The 12,873-nt window shown below is 47.5% G+C and overlaps 1 protein-coding gene across 4 annotated transcripts in view; it reads right to left on the bottom strand.

Moving 5' to 3' along the window:
* The window catches only part of pbx4 (pre-B-cell leukemia transcription factor 4), a 50,297-nt gene that overhangs the window by 7,844 nt on the left and 29,580 nt on the right, over positions 1-12,873 (bottom strand). For 3 of the 4 annotated variants that reach the window (XM_063187565.1, XM_063187580.1, XM_063187556.1), the window contains 4 exons: positions 6,788-7,032; positions 4,329-4,519; positions 3,739-3,874; positions 2,801-2,957 (listed from right to left, as the gene is read on the bottom strand). In XM_063187565.1, the coding sequence (XP_063043635.1) occupies positions 2,801-2,957; positions 3,739-3,874; positions 4,329-4,519; positions 6,788-7,032 (729 nt within the window). The remainder of the gene's footprint in view (positions 1-2,800; positions 2,958-3,738; positions 3,875-4,328; positions 4,520-6,787; positions 7,033-12,873) is intronic. The other variant, XM_063187574.1, reaches the window with a different exon arrangement.

The following is a 12,873-nucleotide window of genomic DNA, read 5'->3' on the forward strand; positions in this document are numbered from 1 at the left end:
TTAAATGCTTAGAGGGCTGCAGAGTTCAATGCTCTGCTCCTCGACTCGCCCTGCTTCATCTTCCCCTTGCTGCCCATTGACAGGGAAGAAGAGCGGGTGGTGGACAAAGGGGATAGTTGCCACGGGCCCAGAGACAGAGTGGGGACAGACCACAGGATTGATTGGGTCCTCAATACATTTTATGCATTGGGTGGAGGGGGGGGCCTTTTAGATGACTTTGTCCCGGGGCCCGGCCTAAGCTATGAAAGGCCCTTCCCATTGCTGCCAAGTAGTGCCTCTTCAGTGACGAGACGATAAAAGCGAGTTAAAAAAAAGAGAGACAGAGAGAAAGAGAAACATTTCTTCTTTACTTTACGGGGGAGCTATGTGTCAAGCTTTTAACAAGCGAACAGTGGTCTAGCCAAAAAAGAGGCCCTCGGCTTCACTTTTCTGCCAAAGGGGAGAGAGATTCCATGGCCTGGTTTCTTAGACCACAAAGTGACAAACGTTTCATCTTTACAACCCCAACACACAATCAGTTTCAACAAAGTGACAAACGTTTCATCTTTACAACCCCAACACACAATCAGTTTCAACAAACAAAAAACAGTAAACAATTAAACATTAAACTGGTCATATCTGACCATCACGATATCACTACTACAACAAACAACAGGGGAGACTTTAGGATGAAATAACGACAATGAGGAGGATCAAAATGGAAGGGGGAAAAAAAAAAAAATCAGTAAATGATGAAAAAAAGGGCACCAAAGTCACACAAAAAAACAACACTGGGCAACACTCCAATAGGGTAGGCTACACAACATATGTGGGTGCTTGAAGCTACAGACACTAGGATTGGGGGCCTATTGAGGGGGTTTAAGGGGAGTGGGTTGGGAAGGGACGAGGGAATTATGGGATGGGTCCACCTTGCTACCTCCAGTGGTGGTTCAGAGGAGACCGGCAGGTTTGGGTTGCCGATTGCTCAGGGCAGACATGTGGTATTACACTACAGGACAAACGGGTGTCTATTGGGGCACAGACACAGAAGGGGTGGACTAGAGAGGGACATCCATCCATCCATATAGCTCAGCAGCTGTTTGGCTGCGTTACCTGCTGCTGTAGAGAGGGGGCGACAGCCAGGCCCTCCCCGTTTAGGGAGCGCAGGCTGAGAAAAGCATCTCCTGTGTGAGAGAGGCTGTATGAGCCCGACGACCCTGCAGACAACACAACCAGCCCTGTCAGGAAACATGGCACTTTGGGCCCCAGTCAAGGGGGACGTTGGGAAGGGGAATTTTGGGTGGTGGGGGTGGGAGTTGTGTGTGGCATAAGTTTGACTTGTTAGAATAGCTGATCATTGGACGTTCAGGTTGTTTTAAGTCAAGGCCAAATTTTTATGGTAAAATATTGCATCAAAATGAAAAAAAGTAAGAGTATATAGTTAAAAACAAAAGTACATGAAAAAATGATAAAGGAAAGTCTTGGCAGGCACCCATCAGTAAGTGAGAACACGGTAATTTTCTTAACTCAAGTTATTATCTCTGGTTCTGGTTCCGTGTCAGATCTCATGTCTGTCGAGGCACTGCGCTGCAGACCATTATCTAGCTCATTCCGTGACAGCAGACAGGAAATGAAACGTCGGATTATGTCTGATAACTAACCAGAGCGGTCACGCCACGCCACAGCGCACACGCAGCCTTCTGAGCCGAAGACCGATATGATGTTAATGCTGAAGACACCTACCTTGGCCCGCTAGCATCCTGCGCAGGTAGGTATAGGGCTAGAGATTTCACTATCTAAACAATGTGCGTATCAGTCAGTGTGTTTAAGTTTCACTGTCGTGAAGACACAGGCTTAAGGAGACACACAAAAAAGATTGCGCGCGGCTGAACTCGCCGTAAAAAATAAACAAACAAAGTGTTTAGTTACGAAAAAAAGATGGAACAAATAACAGTTAACCTGACAAGAATAGTGCGGGAGAAAAATAAATGTTATCTGTGATCAAACTGCTGCTCGACTACAAAAGATTGTTCTAAAAGACCAAATCAAGGATGTGTTCCCTTTCCAATCTCATCACTTTTGAGAAGAGAAGAGGAAGCTGGCTGGATAACGCACAACATTAGCAGCCGGGGCCCTACTTTTATTAATGGGACGACATCAGTAACTTTAATACGTCTCCGACAGGAGGCTATAAATCAGGGAGATTAGTGTCACTGCCTGTTTCTATTGCATATCAGCATCATCACACACAGCAAGGCACATTTTCGGGTGGTTGTTTTTTAGTCCCCCTTAGATTTTTTTGGCTGACGCTCTGCTCAACATGTCCAAGAGTGCATCTCACACACACCAAGTTGAACATACTGTGCTAATTATGAAGGCAAAAGGCAACAAATAATAGCAGACCTACCTAGCGTCATAAAAACAAAATAAAATCAATCATCCATGTGCACAAAATCAGTCTCGCTCACAAAAAAAAGTTGTTAAAAAAAAAAAGAACAGTTAGGACAAGGGGACAGATGAAGGTTGAGTGTTCATGAGTGTGAATGTGGAATGGTGATGTTAGCATGTGTGTGTGTGTACGCACGTGTGGTGGCAGTTTGTATGCTGTTAAAAATTGCATGCAAGGCACCGGACAAATGAGAAACTCCACACAAAGCTATCTCTGCCCTCTGCGGGGCCAGTGTACCATGCATGTGGACCTAGCTACATGACTGGATGTAGGCAGGGTTGGGGTTGGGGTTGGGGTTGGGGTGGGTGTGTGTGTGTGTGTTTGCTGATGGTGGTGGGGGGGGAGGGGGAGGCTGAGGGGAGGTGTCAGTACCTGAGTTGGGCGTCGCCGGAGAGTTAGCCTGGCTCGCTTGCGCTGACACATTGGCAGCGTCCACTGCTGTTTTTACCGCGTACAGGTTCGCTTCCTCCTGGAACTTACCAATGTTCTTCTTGTACCGAATTCTCTTGTTGCCAAACCAATTAGAAACCTGCAGACAAGGAAGAAAAAGACCCGAGTCCATGAGGATGTGTTGCCAACAGTAGTGTGTGTGTGTGTGTGTGTGTGTGTGTGTGTGTGTGTGTGTGTGTGTACGATACAGTTGAAGGGTATGAGTCACATGGGGTAATTTCTTCAGCAATGTTGCCTGGGCAACAACATGATAAGACTCCCAATGTTCTGGTTGGGTGATTGTGGCAGGGCGCATGCCGACAAGTCCAGTGGTCCTGATAAAGTGTGTTGCCCAATTTCAGAGGGAAAGCACCCAAAAATATCTGTTAGTAATGGCACACAAAATTAGACCCATCACCATCAAATTCTGAGTATTCATTATGACTGAGAAAATTGCACTTTTCATACACGAAAAGGGGGATCTTCTCCATTGTTCTGCAATTTGAATTTCCAGAAATGGACATTTCTAGCTACAAAACTTACTACTCATAGAGACAGAGGGATGGGGTGGGATTGGGAAATGACACCGGCCGGACTCGAACCGGGGTTCCCATGGGCAATGTAAGCCGAAATGTGATGGGCTTAGCGGGCTTTATTTATGATAGGACAGTGAAGGTGGTGAAGCAAGAGGGGGGGGAGAGAGAGAGAGAGAGAGAGAGAGAGAGAGAGAGAGAGAGAGAGAGAGAGAGAGAGAGAGAGAGAGAGAGAGAGAGAGAGAGAGAGAGAGAGAGAGAGAGAGAGAGAGAGAGACTGGGAAGGGCCGCATGGTAGACCAGTGCCTTACCGTTAGGCCACGGTAGGGTCAACCCTAGCCTTCTTACCTGAGAGACGGTGATGCCGCACTTCTTAGCCAGCTCCTCCTTGGCCTCTTCACTGGGGTAGGGGTTGGACAGGTGCGAATAGAAGTACTCGTTCAGCACCTCAGTCGCCTGTTTGTTGAAGTTGCGTCTTTTACGCCTGAAAAGACATTTGAGGAGGGGGAAAAAAAGATACTTCAGGGGGAGGTACATGTCTGATAGGAGCATTTCTGAGACAGAGGAAACCATGAAGTGGAGTCCATAAAATATATAATCTGTGAAAAGCCACAGCAAAATCCAGAAAATAAGCTGCTGCAATTCAAATATATTCAGACTCAAAAACTTGAAACGGCTTTAAAAATGGTTCTGTCTACAACATCCCGGAGAAGTGCAAGGAGAAAAAAAAAATCTCCCAAAGGATTTTATTTCAAGTCAAATCCCCTTTCTCCTCTGCATACACGCAGAAAGGCGCGCGTGCACGCACGCACGCACGCACGCACGCACGCACGCACGCACACACGCACACACACACAGACACACACAGAGTAAGAGACAAAAACACTGGAGCGCACGCACATGCACGCACACGCACGCACGCACACACATATATGTACCTGGCGTCGAGGAAGCGTGAGCGCAGGATCATGACGGCCTCGCAGGTGCTCTGCTTGAGCTGCATCTGTATGGAGCTGAACTTGCGGTGGATGATGCTCACCATGCGCTCGATCTCCTTGGGCGAGATGGGCCGCGTACGGGACTGCTCCCGCAGCAGGTTCATCACGTGGTTGGTGAACTCACTGCACGCCTGTGGAGAGAGGAGAGGGGAGGAGAGAGGAGAGGAGAGGAGAGGAGAGGGGAGGAGAGGGGAGGAGAGGGGAGAGGAGAGGAAAGGAGAGCAGAGCAGAGCAGAGCAGAGGAGGGGGGTGAGGAGAGGGAGAGGAGAGGAGAGGAGAGAGGGGAGGAATGGAGAGAGGAGAGGAGAGGAGAGGGAGAGGAGAGGAGAGGAGAGGAGAGGAGAGGGAGAGGAGAGGAGAGGAGAGGAGAGGAGAGGAGAGGAGAGGAGAGGAGAGGAGAGGAGAGGGGAGGTGAGGGAAGAGAGCACAGAGCAGAGACGTGGGTTATGGAGGAGTCCCTTACACATGGCGAGCCTCTCAAAAAATTCACAGCCCGTTGGTGCACTGAGTGCATGCCTGCAGGGAGAGAGCACTGGGGTAGAGAGGAGCGGGAGGGAAGTGGAGAAGCCTTTCATGACATGGGCAGCCCAAAATCCACAGACCATGGACAGGAGGGAAAGCAAATTGCAGAGAGCTTGGTTACGGAGAAGCCCCCATACTCATGGGGCAGACCGAAATTCACAGCGGACAGAGCAGAGAGTAGAGGGGTGGGTTACAGAGCAAAGCCCCTCGCAAATGGCACATTACATAAGAACTCTAAGCCCATGCTAGCCAGGCAGAGCCTTCCTAGTGACGCAACACCTTCAGGGTTGCTTCTAGTCAGGCCAGGAGCAATACAAATATTGTTTCTGAGCTCCTGAAAAATCGGAAACTTCTCCCACTTTGTCGGGAAGCAAACAACCAGTAGCAAACCATGCCGTTTGGGAAATGTTAATTGTTATGCTCTTGGTCAGACCAAGTCTCGAAGAGATTTGAAAGTCGATGATAATCAGGCTAAGCCCATGCAGAGAACAGATCCTGCAAGCCCACTCTCTGAGGCAGGGGACAGTGTTGTTACAATTGGAAAGGTGAGAAACGCGTAATATCGTTTAATGTAATCGTTTAGTTGGCTGTGGGTTCCAACACAGAGTCGTGCACTGGATTTGAAATGTGGTGCTGATCCACCAATTTCCTTTTCCTGCTGAACTCTGGCTTTTGCAGAAGTTGTGTATAACTAATTGCCGCTGCCATGGACCCCACTTAATCACATATCGGGGCAAACTTATAACAGATTAACTCTCGCATTGCACTTTTAGTGAGGGGAGAGAAATCGCATCACTTTTCATGTCTGAAGGTCACAGTGAGATTTAAAAAGACAGCCTAATGGAAAATCTCTTCCGGAAATCTCATCATTTAACTTGACGTGTTACAGTGAAGCGTCAGAGACGCGACCGAGGTCAAGCAGCACAAAATTCATTTGGCTGCATAATGCATACATTTCACACTCACGGCGCAGAAAACTACTGACGATTTCTGCGAAACAGCACGAGCACAGCAGCAGTAGTAGGTGCGACGACAAATCACTGCTCGAAATGCCACAACCGGAGCCGGTTGCTATTTTTAAGCACAGCTAAGCATTTCTTGTAGTCACTGTTCTGCATATGTGCTGAGCAGTGGCGGAGTGGCACTCTGTTTCACCCCCTCTCTGTTCGCATCGCGCACCTGGTGCCTCACCTGTTCACATAACTGCAGCACTGACTACATGCACAGCAGAGCCGATACAAAATCCTAGTAATTGGAGAGAGGTGCTGTGCCTTGATATGCTAAGTAAGGCACCCCAACTTGCCGTAGCAGTGACAGATATCACACTGTGTGCGAGCGGCTCGGCTGCTTACCTGCCTCTCAGTCTGTCTGTCTGTCTGTCTGTCTGTCCAAGCACACAGTGTCCTACCTGCTCGTAACGTGCAACACAAGCTACCACAGTCAATACAGAATCGTTGTAAGGGGAGAGGCGCTATTCTTTGATATGCCAGTAAGGGCATCCAATTCAGAGCAGGCGAAGCGATATCAGATGTCTGAGCTGCTGCCACCGCTGCGGGTGTCTTGTCTGTGTGGACTGCTCTGCTAAGCGCCGAGCATCATCCTTTAACAGTATCCGCATATGGTGGCTCTTGATATTTTATACATTTTCATGAACACATTATTACATTTTCTCTTTTTTGTTAGGGTTATTTGCATTGATTTTTGACAGGACAGTGGAGGAGAGTCAGGAAATGAGTGGGGAGAGAGACGGGGAAGGATCGCCCAGACTGGAATTGAACCCGGGTCGCCAGCGTAGTAACCCAGTGCCCTACCGTTAGGCCATGGCGTTAGGCCATTATTACAGTATTGAGAGTATTGAGCGAGTGTTTCTTCTTTACCTGCTCGTACTTCTCCAGCTCGCAGTGGTAGATCTGGCGGATCTGGGCCAGCTTGGCGCGGTAGTCAGAGTGCTCGATGCTGCCGTCGTTGGGGGATCCTCCCGCCGCTGCTGCAGCTGCGGCCGCGGCCGCCGACCCGCCGCCCTTCTCCGGTCCGGACACACCCTCCGCCAGCAGCATGTTGTCCAGACGCATGATCTGGGGATCCGGGGGGTCCTCCTCCTGCACGCCGCGGATACTGAGGACTGTGGAGACACAATGACAACAAGCACAAAAACACAGTGAATTAGTGAAAATAGTGAAACACTTGCACAATAAACATCGTGAATTAGTGAAAACGGGTCCGCCTCCTGAACGCAGCGGAGGACTGAGGACTGTGGAGACAACAGCAAGACAACAACAAACTGAAACTGGCGTAACAATCACAACGCAGGAGATTTGTTTTGAATCTTTGGATACAAATCGGGCAGGGTTTTGGTCAGAGCGTTGGCCTATAGGCACCGACACGATTTGAAAAACAACAATCTTCCGATATTCACATTTAGTCTGGCTTGCCAGGCTGTACATGGGTTCACTGTGTTTATAAACACAATGTTGCGAGGAGGGCCAAGACACTGGCAGCCAACCACGTGAGCTATTTTTTTTTGACCGACAGCGATTTCCAACAATCAGAGGTGGAGTTGTGCGCAACTAGGGTCGCGCAGCCAGGGGGGAAACAAACATTTTGAAACCATGTATAGATATGGTGCATGGAGAGAAATCCATCAACACACAGTACCGCTTTCAAACAGCAGGGGTCAGCAGAGTGCCTCGCAGGCAGACCTCCCCCAGCAGCCAGGAGGAGTGAGAGTAATGCATGAGGCATGAGAGCAGTAATAGGAGTGCATGTGCTGTCACTACGAGCAAGAGCAGCCATAAGTACCGCCTACAGCCACCACACTCTACCAGTGTATTAAAACAGGACCTCTGTCAGGTTCTGGCCAGAAGCTCATCTCTCTCTCTTGTTCGTTCGCTCACTCTCTCGACTCTCACACACCATTGCATGTGGTGTAAAGTGTCTTCTACATGCTGTAATACAACTCATGCACTGCTGAACTAGGTCTAGGACTGGCCTAAAAATATTCAAATATTCACAAATTTGCTTGCAAGGTATAAAAATATGGTTTCTGCTTTTTGGGACTGTGATATCTATACCAACTGTGCAAACCCCAATGCACCCCAAAGGTGCTCTTTTTTTTACATTTAAAGGAGATTTTTCACAAATCCAGTAGGCCGTTTGATAGTAGAGCTGATATGTTTAACCTCCATCAGTAAGGTGTAGGTCTGGGGTGTTATTGGCCATTTCTATCTATACAGCCTCTAGCAGAGTAAGAGAAAATGGCTACAGAATTTTAATGAAACTGGGTAAAAAAAATAGAAGTCATTTTCTTTAAGGATCTGAATTCGGGGTCGTATCCGCAAAACTCTCATTTGTTTTCTTCCGGCCTTAGGAGTGTCCTGAACTAGCCGGGAACCCTTAGCAGCCATCACAGCTGCCATTACAACACTTAATTTGAAATTAGCAACATAAAATCTAACTGTCTATTCCACTTAGACGTGATCATAATGTGAACACATTAAGTTATGCTGCTCCAGGGGAAAGACTAAAAGATTGCAGGGCTGCGGCCAACGACTATGAATATGTACTGTACATTTGCAGCACTTTTCCCAGGGTGAAGAGACATAACGTGGTCCAAGACAGACATTTTAGAGCGTGGGTTCTAAAACTAGAGTTTGGGCAACCCCCTAGTAGGTGGGTGCAAGAGATCACAGGGGGTGAGGACAATGTTGGGGTGAGGTGAAATGAGGTTGTAACTAACAAAATTATATTTTAATTACAGAATCCCAATAACACATCCCAAAAGATAACCAAAATCAAATTAAAATATATTTTGGTTCCCATGTACATTCATAAAGGTATTGATAACCATGATGATAAAATTTAAGGGAGATTATTTTTTGCCAAGTAATAATTTATAATTAATAAAAGGTTAAATTTGGGCGTAGTGTTGTCTGGTTTGTCATGGAAACAGGTAAGAGGGGACTTTGAGCAAAGAAGCAGAGAGTGATAGATTTGGGTGTTTTCCAAGATCATCTTGTACAATAAAAATTGAAGTATGAAAGCTTTGCGTTGTGTTTGACTATGAACATTGTACTGTATTTGCAGCACTCTTCCCGAGTGAAGGCAGAGTGCGGTCCAGGACAGACAGACAGACAGACAGACAGACAGACAGACAGACATTTCAGAGCCCTGTCTGCTGCGCACTAGCTCCTCCAGAGCCCATGACTCTGCTATATGGGACAGCCCCATGGCGAACATGGGGGACCACAGCAACACATCTCTACTGTAACTAAAAAGTAGATTTAGGACAGCGGGGACTGTAATGACACAAGCACTGGTGGGATAAAGAAAGAAGCTCAGTATTTTTTTATGATACTGAAAAGGAAACGAATAAAAAAATGTGTCTCAACGCACTGCAAAGTGGGAAAAAATATGGTTGGGAATTTATAAAATGTCAGTGACTGTATATATATATATATACTCTTGGAAGGCTCAGTGCCACACAATTACTCAGGACCTGACAAGATACGAAATAATGGCTTTACGTTATATTTTCAGACATTAAAACAATCTGCAGAGCATTGCCCTTGACAGCAAACGTAGAAGTTTTGCTATGCCTAGCTTGTAAAATTCAAGGCATTCAGAAACCTCAAAACATTAAATGCAGTAAATGCATCATCTATACAACCAGTAAGTGCATCTATAACCAGTAAATGCATCTATCTATATCAAATACCATACAAAGACTCTCCAAGTGTCCATGCCTCCCCTGTTCTATACTATATATATATATATATCCTATAATGTGGAGTGTGCAGCATTTCTGGGCCTGCTGCTTTGTTTTAATGCTGTCCTCACCACTGTGTTAATGATTGGCTAATGCGTCCAAATTAGATCACTACCCACTCTTCTCCCCACTGCTACCCCACATCTCCCAATAACCTTATGCAGGGGGCAGTACAGTACGGTACGGTACATTAAAACACAGCCACTGTTTTCTGCCAACTTGCCATAACTTGATAAAAAAGGACCCCTTCACCATCTGAAATGCAGCAGGCTGAAGTTATCGGCAAACTGTTTTATGTTTTTCCGCTTTTTGTTTTTATAAATTCATTTTACCCCCACAATTGCTGCAGCATTAAAGGAGGGAAAAGAAATGGGGTGTGGTGGCAAGAGTGGCACACTAAAAACCCTGTGGACACGCAGTGCATTAAGACATTAAATCTCGCCGCCTTAACGCACCCCACGCTTTCTGTAGGGCAGGAGATAAATAAGCACAGCGCCTCAGTGCCTCAGACAAGGGCTCCATTGTTTCACCAATGAATGAATTCCAAAAATACAACACACTTGCCAAAGCTCTCTAGGCAGTTTCAACTGCTCGCTCACTGCTAAAAAGCGAGGGGGGCAACATCTACAAAGGGAGTCAGAGCAGATGTAAGCAGAGGTTTTCTTTTTTTCTTCTTCTTCTCCCCGTCTCTTGTTGGGAGTGGGAGCTTTTCCCTTCATGTTCACCTCAATACGCTCTTCTCTCTTCCAAGACCTCCTTCACTGGCCTACAAACTATACTCCTCTCCTCCTCGCCATCCAGCTCACTTCTGACTTGGAGAGACAGAAGAAAGAACTAACGAAAGGAAAGAGAAAAAAAGTTTTCCCTCTTTCCCCTGCTGCCTTTTTTGGGTCTTGTTCCCTCCCATCCCCTTGCACTCCGAATCTACACCCCCTATCCTCCTTTCTTTCATTCCCCCTCTACGGTCCTCCCCACTTTCTTTTCTTACTTTCCCCACTTTTTTAGTAACAAAGTTAGTCTTCTTCACTTACTCTGCACACTCCTTCTCTTTCCCCAAGCGCCACTCTACTCTTTCCTACATGTCCTCTCTCCCTCTCTTTCTCTCCGTTTCTCAGGTCTTCACCCCCCATCTCTCTCTCTCTCTCTTGCTCACGGAGTCACATTCCTGCTCTCTGTTGCTCTCCCTCTCACAGCTAAGGAATGCGGCAGACCCAGCCGACTGAACTAATGACCCCGATTTGCCCATCCCTCCCTCCCTCTCTTTCTCTCTCTGGTTTTAAGGCTCCGCAGTCCTCTCAAAACTGGCCGCAAACTAACTAGTACATCTGTACCATTTCCAGTTGAGGTGAGTAATGTAAATCCTTTCAAAACAAGAATCGGCCTGTATTGTATGACTCGTAACAGTGTGTGTGTGTGTGTGTGTGTGTGTGTGTGTGTGTGTGTGTGTGTGTGTGTGCATAAAGCGCTAGAATGAGCTTGGCAGAGATGAGTGCAGGTTCTGGCAGGAGCTTTAGCAGTGCCTGTCTCAGAGCCGCTCTCATTCTCTCTCTCTCTCGCTCACCGTTTCCCTCTCTCCTTCCCTCGCTCCAGACTAAGCGTTTCCTGTCTCTGTGCCTGCAACACTTGAAAAAGGGGGCGACAGCACAGCAGCCTGTGAGCTGTAGTAAGAGTCGAGTCGACCAGCAGCAGCAGCAGCAGCAGCATGGCGTGACCCATCACCCGCAATCACACTCCCAACACAACAGGGGCCAGAGCCACTCAGGTCAGGCAGCAACACATCCCCACTTATCCAGCCCCTTAACCAAACACAAACACAAACACCAACACCAAACACCCGACCCCAGCAAAGACACCCACCCACAAGCTCCTCTACACTACCCTCCCTCCCACCTCCCTCACTCCTCCTCCTCCTCCCCCTTCTGCTGCTGTCGTCTCCCAACGCAGCGCTGATAGTCTCCAATTACACCAATTAAGCAGTGAAAAGCTAATAACGACACATAAACACACGGCGTAGTCACAGGGTTAACAGCTTGATTGAAGAGAATGTGTCTGAAGTCTCTTTAGTGTCTTTTGGTGCCCTCGCTCTCTGTTCACACTGATAAGGCCCCTAAGCGCTTTTCAGGCAGGGTTAAGAAAAAAAAGGGAAATCAAATGATAATAAAAAAAAAACATTTAGCAATAAAGTACAAATGGGAACAGCATTTGATGTTAAAATGTGTTGGTTATATTCTGTGTGTATGTGTGTGTTCAGGCTCATGTTTCTATTTAGGCACCTGGCTAAATGTGTGCGTGTGCATATGTGTGCGTGTGCATATGTGTGCATATGCACTGTGTGTGTGTGTGTGTGTGTGTGTGTGTGTTTGTGCGTGCCTGCGGCTGCGCGCGCGCGCATAAGGCGCCCTCACACGTTTCTGAGGTAATTCATAAAAGCCGACCCGCTAAATCATGGTAATTAACATAGTTCATTAATATAAACACAGCAACATGCTGATGAGTTAATGTACATTTTAATGTGCCGCATCTGTTAAACCAACGGCGGTTCCTCTCCATTTAACACACTACTACGGTGGCTTGAGCTGCGGCCGGGGCCGGCGCATAAAAATCCTCACGTTGCTCCTTCACGGCCCCTTAAAGCACTTTAAATGTCAGGCTCTGGAATTCTCACTGAAGCCAACAGAGGACCAGATCACAGCCTGTTGGGTCTGCTGCTGTCTGTCCACCCCCCTTCCCCCACACAAGATGAAAAAAAAAAAAACGACAAGGTGAAAAAAAAATGGAGAGACACTGTTTAGGCCACCTTTACAGACGAAACCAGAGTGAGCGCAACGAATGTGCACACATCCGCCTTCCTCCCTCCACTCCACACCCCCACAACCCCCAACTGACACTGCAACACGTCCAGCCAGCAAGCCAGCAGTGGGTTAGTCAGTGTGGTATGCACTGCACTGCACAGCACAGCCCAGGCAGGAGGGAACAGGAGAGCTACTCCATAAAATATTCAGGGTAACCGGCTGGGTTTTGACTGAATCCATAATCATCCCCCTCTCCCTCCAAACAGGCAAAAGAGAGAGCAAGAGCAAGAGTGAGAGAGACTGAGAGAGAGAGAGCGTGTGAGAGAGAGAGAGAGAGAGAGAGAGAGAGAGAGAGAGAGAGAGAGAGAGAGAGAGAGAGAGAGAGAGAGAGAGAGAGAGAGAGAGA

This window comes from Engraulis encrasicolus, chromosome 2, assembly GCF_034702125.1.
Source record: "Engraulis encrasicolus isolate BLACKSEA-1 chromosome 2, IST_EnEncr_1.0, whole genome shotgun sequence".
In the NCBI taxonomy this organism is placed as follows: Eukaryota; Metazoa; Chordata; class Actinopteri; order Clupeiformes; family Engraulidae; genus Engraulis; species Engraulis encrasicolus.